Raw genomic sequence first — 15,762 nt, 5'->3', positions numbered from 1 at the left:
CTTTTCTAGTGCCGGAAGAGGTTTTATTGTTACTTCAACAATTTCCTCAAGCGGTCCTTCTGTTACAGTTGTTTCAGGAGCCTTTCCTTCCTCTTCTACTGTAACTACTTCTGTCACTTGCTGTTCTTTTCCTCGCCGCTTGATGATTTTCTTTTTAATAGTTTTCTTTGGTTTACCGAGTTTCGTAATTTCCTCTGTTACAGTTACCTGTTCCTTTATCTCCTCTACTTCCGTAGGCTTGACTTTTTCTAGTGACGGAAGAGGTTTTATTATTTCTTCAACAATTTCCTCTAGCGGTCCTTCTGTTACAGTTGTTTCAGGTGCCTTTCCTTCCTCTTCTACTGTAACTACTTCTGTCACTTGCTGTTGCTTACCTTTTTTTGTAGTTATTTTTTTCTTTGTTGTCTTTTTTGGTTTACCTTCTATTGTTATTTCTTCTGTCACTGTAGTTTTTTCCTCAACTAGTTCTTTAGGTGTAATATATTTTAACGGTGGTAAAATTTGTGGTTTCGTTTCTTCTTCTGGTAGTTCTTCTTTGATAGGTATTTCTTTTTTCACTTTTGGTTCAATTTTTTCTCTCGTTTCAGCTGGTTTCGTCACCATTGTTGTTTCTGGTAACTTTTCTTTTTCTTCTATCGTAGTTTCTTGCATAACTTTTTGTGTTTTTCCTCGTTCACGTATAGTTTTTTTTGTAACTTTCTTATTTTCATCCATATCTTGAACCTGAATCTCTTCTACTTGTACTTTTTCCTCTTCTTTTTGCACTGTTTCCTCGGCCTCATCTATTCTGGTCGGTATTATTTCTTCGACATCTATTGTAGTCGTTATTTCTTCAATCGGCATAAATTGTTTCTTTGGTATTGATGGTATTTTTGGCTTGATATCCTCCAATTCTTCCTCAATGACAACGACATTGTCTTCTTCGTTCTCTGGTTTTTTCTTACGTATAATTGTTTTCTTTGTTTTAACTGCCGCGGTCTCATCTTCTTTGCTTCCGCGTCTGAATTTCGTCGTATATTCTTCTATTACCTCTGTATCTGATTCAATCAACTGTGGCGTATCGTGTTTTGTTGTGTGTTGTGTGATTGTGATGTGATGTTGTTGCGCTGGTACTTCTGTAGTTTCTGAAATGTATACAAGAACAAGTGTGATATGATTAATGTGTTGTGATACAATCGTTTTTGGACTATTTGCTTTTTTCTTTATATTTATTCTTTTTTTTTTGGTTTGACTTCTCACATTACCGCGAATATGTTGCAGGCGAAACTTCATTCGAGAGCTTTTGTAAATTGTTCATTGTTTCTCGATTTTATCCGATTTTAATATCCGTTACGTAATAAAACTGTCTCGATACATACTTTGCAACTTGTAATAGAAATTGAAGTATGTATAGTATATATATTTTGCATATATATTGGCTCCGTATATGATATGTGTTATTTGCTTCTATTCCCATTACTAGTTTCATGACATGTCTCGATACAAATTTCATTACATAAAGGATATTAAGGAAATATTATTTAATACAGTGCATCAAAATCGTCTTATGAATTATTTGTTTGACATGAATGAACTGTTGTGTGTTCTATGTGTGAAGGATTAACTTGTATTGTTTCTATGTTTCTTTCCATATCTAGTGTTTGTTTTTGTTGTTCATATACCTACCTTACACAACATTTTATTCCTATCCTATAATCATTATCCTACTCATCATGATCCTAACAAATTCACTTCGTAGATACAAATAATTATTTTTATCGAGTTGATCGTTCTTTTGCTTCGATCGAATCATTCTTTACGACCTCACGAATCAAATTTACTATCGACATGTCAAAGCGTCTCCTGGTCCATTCCTAATTGTCCACGTGCTCGTCCGTCCCGTCGATGCCAATCGCATACCTTGATAACAATAATACTCACCCACAACGTGTTCCAGATGTTCTGCCTCGACAATAACGTTCGCTAACTTCGCGGAAGGTAATACAGACTCAGGCATTTCTGACTCAATCTCACCGGCACTCAGCGGTTCTGTAACGATTACACTTTGTTGAATTTCATCCACACCTTTGGCCTTTTTGCCTTCCGGTTTCATCACTTTAAATTCATCAGCCATGTCCGCTAACTGGACCTCTGTTTTCAAAGCAACCTCGTGCTTGATCACGTCAGGTTGAGCAGAAACTTCTTTGGCAACGCCTTTGATCACCTCTTTCGATTCTTGTTCCGTAGCCATTATCTGCGTCACTTCCACACTTTCAGACATGCGGAATGACATCTCAGCTGTGACTGATTTTGCTATTTTCTCCACAACGAAGGTACTCTCGCTTTCCTGGGTCATTGCTTGCAATTGCTCGATACTTTCGAATGGTATCTGTTCAGGAATTATTTGTTTGGTAACTGGTTTCACCTCTTTTTGCAATTCTCCAGCCGCAACTGATGGAATCACTTGAGATTTCTGAGCAACTTGGATGCCTATCAAGCTAGGCTTAGCTGTTTGAATGGTGGGTTCGTCTGGAGTAGCGAGATTCTTTTCCACCTCGCCAAATGCGATTTCTGACACAGATAAAGGAAGCAATTCCTCTAATTGAGGTTTTCCTTTCTGTTCTTCAGGAGCTTTAGGTTTTGGAAGTTCTTCTGTACTTGTTATTGTCAATACTTCAGATGTTTGTACTACTTCGATACTATCCAATTGTGGAAGCGCTTTGTGTTCTTTGGGAGCTTTTGGAGCAGGTAATTCTTTTTCTGCTTCTATGGACACCACTTCGGAAACGGTGAGAAAACTCATTTCCTCCACATCCGGTTTCCCTTTTTGACCTTCTGGTTTCTCTGATTTCTCCAACTCTTCGACAGTAGTCACTGTTAGAATCTCCGTTTTCTGAGCTACTTCTCTGCCAGCCATCTGCGGTTGTGCGATCTTCTCGCTTGGCTTCTCAGGAGATGGTAATTTGTCTTCTAACTCACTCGATACTATTTGAGAAATTGTTATGGATGTCAATTCGTCCAATCTTGGTTTCCCTTTCTGTTCCTCGGGCAATGTAGGTTTTTGTAATTCTTCTATGCTAGTCATTGTAAGAATTTGACTAATCTCAGCAACTTCTCTTCCTAATAATGCAGGCATAGCCGTCGCTGCACTTGGAGCTATCTGTTTCTCCAATGTCTCTTCGGTCTCATGAGATACTGTTTGAGAAACCGTGATAGAAGTTAATTCCTCCACATTTGGTTTTCCTTTCTGTTGTTCCGGTAATTTATCTTTTTCTAATTCTTCTACACTAGCCACAGTAAGAACTTGACTAACTTCAGCGACTTCTCTACCTGTCAGTGCAGGTTTAGCAATTACTGTACTTGGAGTTACCTGTTTCTCGAATGTCTCTTCAGTTTCGTGAGACACTGTTTGAGAAACTGTGATAGAAGTTAATTCCTCCACATTTGGTTTTCCTTTCTGTTGTTCCGGTAATTTATCTTTTTCTAATTCCTCTACACTAGCCACAGTAAGAACTTGACTGACTTCAGCGATTTCTCTACCTGTCAGTGCAGGTTTAGCAATTACTGCACTTGGAGCTATCTGTTTCTCTAATGTCTCTTCGGTCTCATGAGATACTGTTTGAGAAACCGTGATAGAAGTCAATTCCTCTACGTTTAGTTTTCCTTTCTGTTGCTCAGGTGATTTATCTTTTTCTAATTCTTCTACACTAGCTACAGTAAGAACTTGACTGACTTCAGCGACTTCTCTACCTGTTAATGCAGGTTTAGCAATTACTGTACTTGGAGTTACCTGTTTCTCGAATGTCTCTTCAGTTTCATGAGACACTGTTTGAGAAACCGTAATAGAAGTTAATTCCTCTATATTTGGTTTTCCTTTTTGTTGTTCCGGTAATTTATCTTTTTCTAATTCCTCTACACTAGCCACCGTAAGAACTTGACTGACTTCAGCGACTTCTCTACCTGTCAGTGCAGGTTTAGCAATCGCTGTATTTGGAGTTATCTCTTTCTCTAAAGTTTCTTCAGTCTCGTGAGATATCGTCTGAGAAATCGTGATAGAAGTCAATTCTTCTACATTTGGTTTTCCTTTCTGTTGCTCTGGTAGAACAGGTTTATGCAATTCTTCTACACTAGTCACTGTAAGAACTTGACTAGTTTCAGCAATCTCTCTTCCTAATAATGCAGTTTTAGCTGTCACTGCACTTGGAGCTACATGTTTCTTCAATGTCTCTTCAGTTTCATGAGATACTGTTTGAGAAACCATAACGGATGTCAATTCTTCTATATTTGGTTTTCCTTTTTGTTTTTCTGGTGTACGATCAGCTATTAATTCTTCAGCAGCGATCATAGTTAATATCTGAGTTGTTTGTGCCACATCGTGACCAGTCAAACTCGACTGAGCAATTTTCTCTGTCGGTACTTCAGGACTGACTAACACATCCTCCGTTTCCGTGAAAATCGTCTGCGACACGGATAAAGGAACAAATTCCTCCAATCCAGGAACACCTTTCTGTTCTCCAGGCTTTTTATCTTCAGCTAAAGTGTCGATATTTGCCATAGTTAATATTTCCATCATTTGTGCTACGTCCCTGCTTATTAAGCTGGGTTGGGCTTCTCTTTCGACCGGTATTTCTGGTGTAGGCAATGTTTCCTCCGTTTCTTGAGAAACCATTTGCGAGACAGTTAAAGATGCCAATTCTTCCACTTGTAGCTTACCTTTCTGTTCTTCCGGAGCCTTGGATGCTACGAGTTCCTCAGCACTAGCAACAGCCAATACTTGCATAATCTCTGCAACATCTCTTCCGGTCAAACTTGGCTGAGCTGTTTTCTCTTTTGGAACTTCAATCGTTAGCAATGTTTCCTCTGCTTCTTCAGATACCACATGTGAAATTGTAAGAGGTATCAGTTCATCTAATTTAGGTTTTCCCTTTTGTTCTTCGGGTCTCTTCAATGTAAGGTCTTCTGTTTCCGTTATAGTGGTTATTTGGGACGTTTCTGCGATTTCACGGCCTAAAATATTAAAGTTTGCTTTTTGATCTTTAGGCGTGGTTTTCAAAGCAAATATATCTTCGGTTTCATTAGAAATTACTTCAAAAATTGTGACGGAAGACATCTCTTCCATTTCTACCTTGCCTTGCTGTTTTTTCAATTGAGTTACTTTTTCAAATTCTTCAGTAGTCGACGCAGCAATCACTTGTGTTATTTCCGGAACTTCTCTGCCTGTAAGACTAGGCTGAGCCTGTTGTTCTTTGGGAGTAACTGTTGCTGGTAAAATATCTTCAATTTCATTAGAAACAATTTCCGTAACAATGACAGTACTAAGTCCTTCCATTTGAGGTTTGCCTTTTTGCTGTTCAAGTTTAAAATCTTTTCCTTCAAATGTGTCTTCTTTTTCGCCAACAGTTGTCTCTATTTTTATAGCTGTTTCTATCATAGTTTGAGCCATCGTGGCTTGAGATGATATTTGTTTCTCCTCGTGAATTTCCTGAATATTCTGAATACTTTCTACTAAAGATCCAATCACGGTTTCATGCAAACTGATGTCCTGGATAGCTTTGACCTCTTCTCGTTTAGGTACCACATCGAAAACACTTTCCTTGTCTTCCGTGATAGTCTCTGACACTTGAAGAGATGTCACTTTTTGTATATCGATATCTGCTTTTTGAGTTTGAGGTTTGAAGACACCTTCGAATGTGCGCTCGCTTTCTTCCACTATGTTCTCGTTTACTATGATGCTCTCGAAAGTGTCTTGTTCAGGAATAGCTACTTGAGGCTTCATGCTTACTTGTTCTATCTTATCTGGTATGCTAATTTGAGATTCGATCATAGTTGTTTCAACGATATTACGTTCCATGATAAGAGTACTATTAGCTATCTGCGAAGTATCCAGTTTCTTTTCTTTCAGTACAGACTCCATTTCCGCTGAAGTGACTTCCGTTATCGATATTCCATGACCTTGCTCGAACGTCTGCATCGCTGTAGAGAAAACTGTTCTTGGATATTTATCAAAAACTCCTTCACTTTCTGCGCTTGGGATTTCTTCCACAATAATGGGTTCTAGAGCATCCTGTTTATGATGAGCTTGAACCTCATATTTCTCGAACGGCTGAACCAATCCAGTACTCTGTTCAATAAATACCTGAGCTTTTTGTGCTACATCCATTCCAACCTTTGTTAGAGTCATTTCCGCTGTGCTCTCTTCACGTTTTTGTATAATCATTGTATCTTCCTTGTCTTGAGAAATAACGTGAGAAATATTGACACTCTTTCCTTCAACGAAACTCACTTTCGCACTTCGTTCGTCCATCTTCATCTTTTCCTCGAATACTGTGCTATGTTCTTGCGGAACAGTCTCACTGATATCAACGCTTTCCAATGTAGTCTGCGTTGAATGAGCTTCGAATGTTGTTGGTCGTGGTGTTACAGGTAAGTCTCCCAGTCCTTCTCTGAGACTTACCTCCATTTGTTCAGCGACTTCTTTACCCTCCATCGATGATTTTGCTATTTCTTCGCGAGGTTTCTTAATTATTGACAGTTCAGCTTCGACATCTTGTGCTGTGGTCGCTTCTGTGATAGCGATAAATCTGTTTTCGTCTATGGCAATTCGAGCACTAGTCTTCTGCAGTGATATTTCCTCGATCTTGTCTACTTCTTTTTCTGCCAGTACTTGTTCTGTCATCTCGATCGTTTCGAATGGTTTTTGACCTACTTGTGCAGTGGCTGTAGTAGGTTTAATGATGTCCATTTCTTTAGTACTCAAATGTGGTATAATTTCAGATCTTTCCGCTACTTCGTGTCCAGAGATAATAATCGGCATTACTGATCTTATTCTTTCTTCTTGGACTGTTTTTAATATCTCTTCTTTATCGGCTGCGCTAACTTCGATGACACTAGTCACATGTTTGCCTTCTTCGATAGATACTTCTACTTTTTGAATAGTTGGCTTAAACTTTCCTTCGAAGGTATTTTCTCGATCTTGAACGATGTCTTGCGTGACCAGTAAGCTTTGATATAGTTCTTGACTGGTTTGTGCTTTCTTGATGTCTGGTTTCTCTAATTTCACTTCACTTATTGAATCTTCTACGGAGATGGTGGTTGTTTCAGCAATTCCATGGATGGAGTCTAATCCAATCGAGGCTGCGTGCTTTGACGGCTGTTCTTCAGAAATGTATAAAGATTCTTTATCTGCTGGAGTTACTTGAGACACAGTTACGATTTTCTTACTCTCTTCAAGATCTATAATGGCGGTCTTGTTTTCTGGTAATTGGCCTGATATGAATTTGTCTTCGCTTTCCTGTATAATTGGTTGAGATTCTATTAATGAAATAAATGGAACATGTTCTGATACAGCAATAGCACCTGATGGCTTTTCTTGAATGAATTCTCCAGTGCTGAAATCTACAATCTGCATAGTCGTTTCGGCTACCATATGACCAGAAACCAGATTCTTTCCAGCAGTCTTTATCTCTGGTAAATTTTTAGACTTGTATTCTTCCTCTTTATCTTCCAAGATCACGGTTGACACTTCTATACTTTGCTCTTCTACTACGGATAAGTCTGCTAGAGCTTTCAATGGTTTTTTGTCTTTGATAAACGGTCCTTCAACTTCAGTTGGTTGAATTTCCGAACTGATCACAGCTTCCAAAGGGATGCTAGATGGCACTGCTAATGCGGAGACCGGTTTTATTTTTTCCAATTTACCAGCACTGGAATCGACAGTCACTTCTGTCTTTTCCGCAATCACGTGTCCAGCGAATTGTACACTAGCTTGTTTCTCAGATGGTTTCTCAGATATCTGAAGAATATCTTCTTTATCAGCTAGAATCTCAGTAGTAGTCGTTGCACTGATGATTTCATTGACAGAAACCTCTGCTTTATTAGTGATTACAGGTTTATTCTTGAATTCCTTCTCAGTTTCAGACACGATGGTTTCTGTTTGAACGATACTTTCAAATGGTAATCGTTCTTCCTTGGCAGCTACTGTGATTGGAGCAGGTACAGTTAAATCTCTAGAAATAGCAGCTGGATTGATTTCTGTTAATTGTGCAACTTTATGCGCATCAAAGCTTGCAGTAGCCTGTTCTCCTTGTATTTCTAGCTTCTTGAAGTACTCTTTCTCTTTATCTGATGCAATTGTTTCAATAATTGTTATGCCTTCTTCCTCCTGAAAAGAAACATTGACCATTTTTTTGTCTGGTTGAACGAAGTCTTCCATCGATTTTTCAAGATCACCAGTAGCTGTTTCAGATGTAATTACATTGCGGAATGTGATATGATCAGTTGTAGCTGTAACTGTATGCATTTCTTCTCGTTTAAACTCGCCTACATTGTCTGTAGTAGTAGTCTCGATGGTCTGAGCTACTAAATGCGTTGGAATGTCGAAACTGGCGGATTTGGTTTTCGGTTTTTCAGTTTCTGGAAGTAGACTCTCCTTATCTTCAGTTGTAATCGCTGAAATAATCAAACCTTCACCTGTCACAAACTCGAGATTCGCTTTTTTATCGTTAGGTTTAATCTTACTGAATGGTGCCTCTGTTTCTCTCGTCTGTACTTCTTCAGCAACTACAGCTTCGATAGGTAATATTGTAGTTTTAGGTTTCATCTCTTGAACTGTTTCATGCGGCAAATCACTCAAGCCTGTGTCACTCAAAATTTCAAATTTGGATGCTACTCCTTGCGTGATGATATCTACTGTAGCTTCTACACTTTTTGGTTTTTCTTCTTGAGTGAATATTCCCTCTTTATACTCAGGATGCGTCATATCTACCACAACACCCTCCCCTTCTTGGAATGTAACTTCAACGTTTTTGATATCAGGTCTCACGTCTTCTTGAAGAGGAGACTCTTTCTCAGAGATTGATATTTCTGTCTGCTCTACAACTTCTAATCCACTTTGTTGTTGATTAGCGTGCTCTTCTTTGACTTTTTCTTCCTTTAAAATTTTAATATTACTTGCTAGAACAGTCTCCTGCATTTCAGCTACCTCGTGTCCTTCAGTGATACCCAGTACAACTTTTCTTTCCTTTGGTATCTTCTCTATTTCTAATTTTTCTTCTTCCTGGATACTTGTCACCTCGATCACGGTTAATTTTTCGGTTTTCGATTGAATTTCAATTTCTGCATTTTGGATAGTTGGAAGAATATCTGTTTCTCTGGTCTTTTCAGTCTCGGCAATAGTTGTTTCTGTCACGATCAATTCTTCCAAAGCATCTCGTTGTGGTATAGCCTTTTTTGATTTCGGTTTATCGATGCTCATGTTAGCAGTACTTTGTTCCACCAAAGTCTCATATTTTAATGCAACTTTATGACCAGACACTAAAGTTTCAGCGGTATAATCTTGTGGTTTTACATCAGGACTGTACACATTCTCACGATCATGAGAAATAACTTCAAGAACAATTGGACCGGGTATAGGCTCGGTCAATTCGACAATCGCAGTTTTCTTATTTGGCTGTATTTCAGTCGTGTACAAATCTTCCTTTTCTGCCAATTCTTGCATAGCAATTGTTACACTTTCTAATGGAACGTGCGATGGTTGAGCCACACTGGAGATTGGTTTCTCTTCCGAGATATATTCTTCTGTCGGTGAGTGAGTTCTAACTTCTTCGAATACTGGCGCCACCTGTGTAGTAAATTCTGTAGTAGCATAAGCTCCTTTCACTTCAGAAATCTCAGTATATTCAGCTTCTTTCTCGCTGGCTATCACCATTGTGGTGCGTAAACTTTCAATCTCATTCATTATCACTTCGGCCATCTTGAATTCAGGAACTTTGTCTTTTTGAACCGGTGCTACATCTTCAACGATCACAGTTTCACCTATTATGGTTTCTTGCAAAGCAATAGGTTCTATTTTAGCGATACCAGACGATGGAATTTCCTTTTTTATCATGCCTAAATTATCTTCCGGTTGAGTCATTTCGATCTCCAATGAAACAATAGGATGAGTTGGTACTGCCTTTCCACGATGAGATTCTGGCATTTCGAAGATTTTTAGATCAGCTTCCTTCTCTATGGATGTAGTTTGGAATACTTCGACACTTTTAATTGCATCATAGCTTGTATCTACAACACGCTCTTCTGGTTTTACTAATTCCTCCATCTTTGCTTCACGATCATGGGTCATAGTTTCTTGAATCATTTTAGCCTCTATTAATTGTACAGCAATTGTTCCACTTTCTTGCACGTATTTCAATTCTTCCTTAAAATCAGATGGATAATCCGCTGTTTGAATCTCAGATATTTGCACATATTCTTCAGGTTTGATAGAAGTTTCTGCCAATACTTTGGTTGGTTTCTGATCAGGATGATATATTCCTTCAGACTCTTGAATGATAGTGCTCGCGATGGAACCGATTTCCAACAAGGAAATAGACATTTCAGCCGTTTTGATAGCTGGTTTGTCTCCGAGTTGATATTCTTTCTCTTTCTCAGATGGCACAGTTTCACTCGTCACTGCTGATGTGATCTCAATGATGTTCAAATCAGCCACTGCCTTCTTCATCTCTTCAATCGTCAAGTCACTTTCCGTATCTTGAGTTTGAACTGTGGACACGGAAACTCCTTCAAGCACAGTGACATTGGGCGTAGCTTCAAAAGTGTCAGTTTTTCTTTCTGAAATAAATACCCCTTCGCTTTCCTGTACGATATTTTGCTGAACTATAGCAGTTTCGTTTCCATAAGATATTCCAACTTGTGCTTTCTGACTAGGTGGTAATCTTCCTGGAACATACATGCCCTCCTTTTCAGGTGCGTGCATTTCCTCAGTCACTCGTTGTCGTTGAGGAATTACGGTCTCAGTAGCGACCTCTGTCGGAACTACAAGTTCTGGATAATACTTTCCTGGTTTGTCCTCTGCTCTAACCTCTTCCACGAGCAATGGTTCAACCGCAGTGACATTCACTCTAGGCTTAGTCGGTAAAGTCTTCAAGGGCTCTAATTTATCTTCCGTTAATCCTTCCTGAATCTCGTACACAGACAATCCTATTTGAGGAAGGATAGTGTCTTCTGCTCTGACAGTCGATGGTGACACGAAATCTTCCGTTGGAGCTTCCTTTTGACTTACCATGGTTTCATAAACAGTCGTGGCTTCCTGAAGAGTCACACTAACGTCTGCAGTTTTACTGATTTCCTGTTTATTAATGGTTAAACTGGATAATCCAGCATCGTTGGCCAGAGTTTCGCTGACTACCAGACTTTCGGATGGCACGATACCACATGTCGCTTCGTAGAATGTAGGTTTGAAAGTACCCACGAATTCGCCAGTAGAAGCTTGGACGGTTGTTTCCGTGATGGAGTAAGGTTCCATTGGCGAAATGGACAAGGATGCTTTCCGTTCTATGAGTTTAATTTGGCTAATATCATCGATTTCTTTCTCCTGAATAGGAACCAAATGCTCGGTTAACGGCGTAATGGTGTCCATTGTTAGTTTAGCTTTTTCCAATTCCGGTTTACCAAGTGCTTGCTCGATAGTACGGTCCAAAGGTATTATCTGATGACGTTGGCTAGGAACATTTAATATGAGGGAAGGCACAGATCTGTCTTCCTTTATCTCGAACTCTTCGATTTCTTCCATTTCAACCTCATCTCGTCCAATACGAGGTCTTTTAGGTGTCAATTCTTTTCTCTCTTTTTCTATGATCTCTTCTTCTTCCACATCCACGCGTTTCTTTTGTTTCTGAGCCAGTTTGCGCTTCGAGTCTGTCTCAACGATAATTGTCTCGATTTCTTCCTCAATCTCTTCCACATCCTTTCTCTTCTTCCTCCCGGTTTCGGTTTCCTCAATTTCCTCGATCTCTACAACCTGAACCCCCTCGTCCCTATCTTCTTTTCTCTCCTCGATTTGTTCCTTCGGTTTCGATAATTTTCGTTCGCGCAGTGTCGTGTGTGCCTGCCGTGTGTCCTCGTATTCTGTGGAAAGTATGTGAGAATATTCGTGTCATAATCATGAACGCGATTGCTCTCTCTTTCTCACGTTCTGCCTTTCGCTCGTTCGCTCGCTCGCTCAGTCTCACTTGCCGTTAGACGTGAAAATATCATTCCTTTACTTTTAATTCTATCTCTCTCTTTTTTTTTTTTTTTTACAGCAGCGTTTCATGCGCCGAACCATTGATGCGGATGCTGCTTGCTCAGACAACAGAATTCAACGTGCTTTAATACGATACAGGAGTGAGACAAAAAAACCTACTATTACGTACATTGCACGCCGGAACTTGTGTAAAAGGTAAAAAAAATAAAGTAAAAAATAAAAAAATTAAAAGAAAACAAAAAAGAAAATAAAACTAAGTGGATTACAGCGGATAAAATGTGAACAGCGTGTTTTTTATTTTATTCTACGCGGTTTCCAAAGGTATCGTACAATTTCCTTTCATTGTGCTGATATGAAGTGTTGGTCTTTTGAGGAGAATATTTAAATGTTAAACCAAAGAAGAGAAATAAATATTTTCGTTATATATATAGGATATTTCACGTATATTTTTGAAATGAAATCTTTGAATTTGAAATGAAATCTTTGAAAAAAAAGAAAAAAATAAAATAAAATAAAGTTTTACAGAATGCAATACATTCTTTATTAATTTTTAAATATTCATTCATATAAATTCTACATAATTTTTGTCAAATTATAATATTATCTTATTATAGAATTATCTTTTACAATAAAGTGTTTACTATTTATAGCTTCAAATTATTTAAAAATTATTACAATTTAAAATTTGCTAATCAGTTAATAATAGAAATAAACAAAATTTATATTTTAAACAACATGAAGAAGAAATAAAAAAAATATTCTTTCGCTTATGCAGAATATCCTATATATAATTTTATTGATAGCGCGAAACGAGATAATAGAAAATTATAATTTCTCATATCATCCTCAATAAGTCAGAAAACAGAACCTTGTCTGTCAAATAGTATAGATAATGTGCCCGTTTGTACAGTGAAAATGGATCGTTTTACAGTGTTTCTCATTATGTCATGGTACAACTTATTCGAGAGAATTGAATATTGGGTTTTATTTGGTTCGAATTACGATGTCTCTGGAATGTTTGCTGCGGTATCTAAAAGAGTAGTGTGACTAGTGCTTGAGTCGCAAGCACCCGGGGCATGCGTTGTTTAATAACAAGTAATATGCGGTGTGTAAATATCGTGTAGTGGCAGTGAAAATAAATATATATAATAGCCGGCCAGAAGTCAAACCAACATAAACCACAAAAAAAAAGAAAGAAAAAAAAGGAGACATTTGTCTGTTACACATCGTGCTTTGCTACTACGGCGATAAAATTAAGAAAAGAAAAAAAAATGCAGAAAATAAAAAGAAAAGAGGAGAGAAAATAAATTTTTGGTATAAAATAAGTCGCTAATATATCCTGTATGCAATATTGTTATAGATTCATGTGAGTGTGTAACTTGAATGTGTAACAGTAACAAGAAATACGGTACATTTGCATTCTAATATTGCAATACTAATTATTATGTAGAGAATATCAATACAAATGGATGACGTGTTACATGTTGCATCTAGAAACTATGAAATATTACAAATAATTCGGATAAATAATTCGGATAAATTTTTATTCTCAAATTGAAATTGAACAGTTTATAACGAAATTTTTCATTTATTAATTATTTTGATCAATTTTTTTAAAAGTAAAGATGAAAGAGAAAATTTAAACTTCTTAAAAAATATAAATATGATATTGCAGGTAAATAAAATTTTATCGCACGATTTCATAATGACATTCTATATTTTATTTCACAGTTCCTGGAAAAAGAATGTAAAACGAAACACGAGAAAGATACATGAAACGAAATTAAATAGAAAAATTATGATGAATTCATTGCCAAATGCATATATGTACGTATGAGATACAATGAATCGAAGCCGAAAACAAATTCTACTTACATTGAAACTGCGATTAGCAGAGCGAAGCTCAAAACGAGAAGCTTTATGGTGCTGGATCATTGATTCGGTCATGTGGATCGGATTATATGAATAATTTAGACGATTAAATAATAAGGAACAGGGAGGATTAATATATAATAGAATAAAGGTGGATACGGCGCGTGGAAAGCATAGCGGCATAAGCAGAACGATTTTACTGCTATTATTCGATCAAGTAAAGCTTCATGCATCTGAAAGAATAATAAAATATAATCATTACGTAGAGACCGTATCGTATAATCGATCGCGCACATTTTTTTTTTCTCAACGATTTTTTTGATCTACAATAATCGATATTAGTCAGCGCAAATGAGTTTTAAAAACACGATATGAATTTTTTTTATCATTAAACAATTAAGATGATCGATTCAAGCTTATAGCGGAATGTTTGATGAAGAATTTGATATCCATTCAGAATCACCACACTTTTTTCATTTAATGAATCCTTGATTGGCATCGTTGAATCGTGATATCCATAATTAAATATCACGAAAATAAATAATTTAATTATTTATAATTATGTTATTTATAATAGTAAAAATTAAAATGAAATAATCTTTTTTTTTAAGTAAATACAAAATTTTGTTGTAATAATTTAACTCAATTTTATATTGAAATTTATTAAAATAATATTTAATTTTATATTTGTTTTTATATCATTTTATATTTAAATATTTCATTTCAATGCTTATTTTGTATTTTACATAATAAACAATTCAATCTTGATTAAATATTCTAAAATTATATATATATATATATATATATATAATACTAATCAAGGATTAAAAATTATCTCTAAAAATATTAATTTTTGTTGATCATATATAATATGAATCATAATATAAAAGTAGGAAAAGGAATATATATAAATTTAAATTCAAAAAAATTAAATCTACAAGAAATCTACAAGAAATATTTTAAATAAAATTAAAAATTGAAAAATAAATAAAAGAATTGGAATATTGATGTGGTGTCGACTGTCTGGACACTGAAATCTTAGCATTGAAGAAAATGATAGAAGATAGTATTAATGATGGTATCCATTCGTGATTCGAATTCCGAATAATACGAATGTATATCCCATGCATTGAAACTCGTTGCTTCAAACCTTTAATGTCTCGAATATCCTGCGTGCGGACGGCTTTTCTTTCGTCCCTCCTCTCTGCAATCAGAAAATCCATAGTTTCTTTCGTAGGAGTTTTTGGGAACGGGGTGAAGACAAGTGAAAAGAGCAAAAAAACATTCAAAAGAAAAAAAAAAAGAAAGAATACACACAGAATTATGGCACGTGGTAAAAAAATGTCTTTTATTCAATATTATTCAAGATGTACAATACATAAAATACAAACATGGGAAGAAACGTTCAGTTTCTTCTTTCTTATTAAATTATATTTACAAAAAAAGAAGAAAAAGAAAAAAAAACGAAAATAAAACGCATGCTTATTCGAGCTTATATTAGTGGACTATATACAAAAAATTAAAGTATAAAAAAAAAGAAAACATGTACAAGTTATGTATATAGGCAGCCACGCAAGCACACACCAAAATATGATAATAAGATGCTTTAAATGTTCATTAAAATGGAAAAGACAAGCTGCAATGATTTTAACATTGCATTGTTCGTGTTTTATAAGTACTTTTTCTTTCTTTATTTATTTATTTATATGTTTCAAACTTCACGCCGCATTCTCCACTTACCCATGAAATGGACCTCCGTTTTGTGAATGACATCCACCCGTTCCGTAATGCGTTCCTCCGTTTCAACCTATAAATGATTAGTATGCTTCTAATTAAAATTTATTATTATTATTATAATCAAAATTGTTGATTGTACTTAAATTTTCATT

The 15,762-nt window shown here is 36.3% G+C and overlaps 1 protein-coding gene across 1 annotated transcript in view; it reads right to left on the bottom strand.

Annotated features, from left to right (window-relative positions):
* Positions 1 to 3: 3 nt before the first annotated feature.
* LOC122719055 (titin-like) overlaps positions 4 to 15,762 on the bottom strand; it is a gene marked incomplete at its 3' end in the record, with an annotated part of 177,849 nt that continues 162,090 nt past the window's right edge. Inside the window, exons 105-108 of the mRNA XM_043944582.1 lie at positions 15,614 to 15,680; positions 15,024 to 15,077; positions 1,921 to 11,883; positions 4 to 1,124 (exon numbers count right to left, since the gene is read on the bottom strand). Of these exons, the coding sequence (XP_043800517.1) occupies positions 4 to 1,124; positions 1,921 to 11,883; positions 15,024 to 15,077; positions 15,614 to 15,680 (11,205 nt within the window). The remainder of the gene's footprint in view (positions 1,125 to 1,920; positions 11,884 to 15,023; positions 15,078 to 15,613; positions 15,681 to 15,762) is intronic.

This window comes from Apis laboriosa, unplaced genomic scaffold (assembly GCF_014066325.1).
Source record: "Apis laboriosa isolate Shangri-la unplaced genomic scaffold, ASM1406632v1 scaffold69_cov144, whole genome shotgun sequence".
NCBI classification, from domain to species: domain Eukaryota; kingdom Metazoa; phylum Arthropoda; class Insecta; order Hymenoptera; family Apidae; genus Apis; species Apis laboriosa.
The sequence above is the reverse complement of the archived record's forward strand: the minus strand, read 5'-3'. Positions and strand labels throughout refer to the sequence as shown.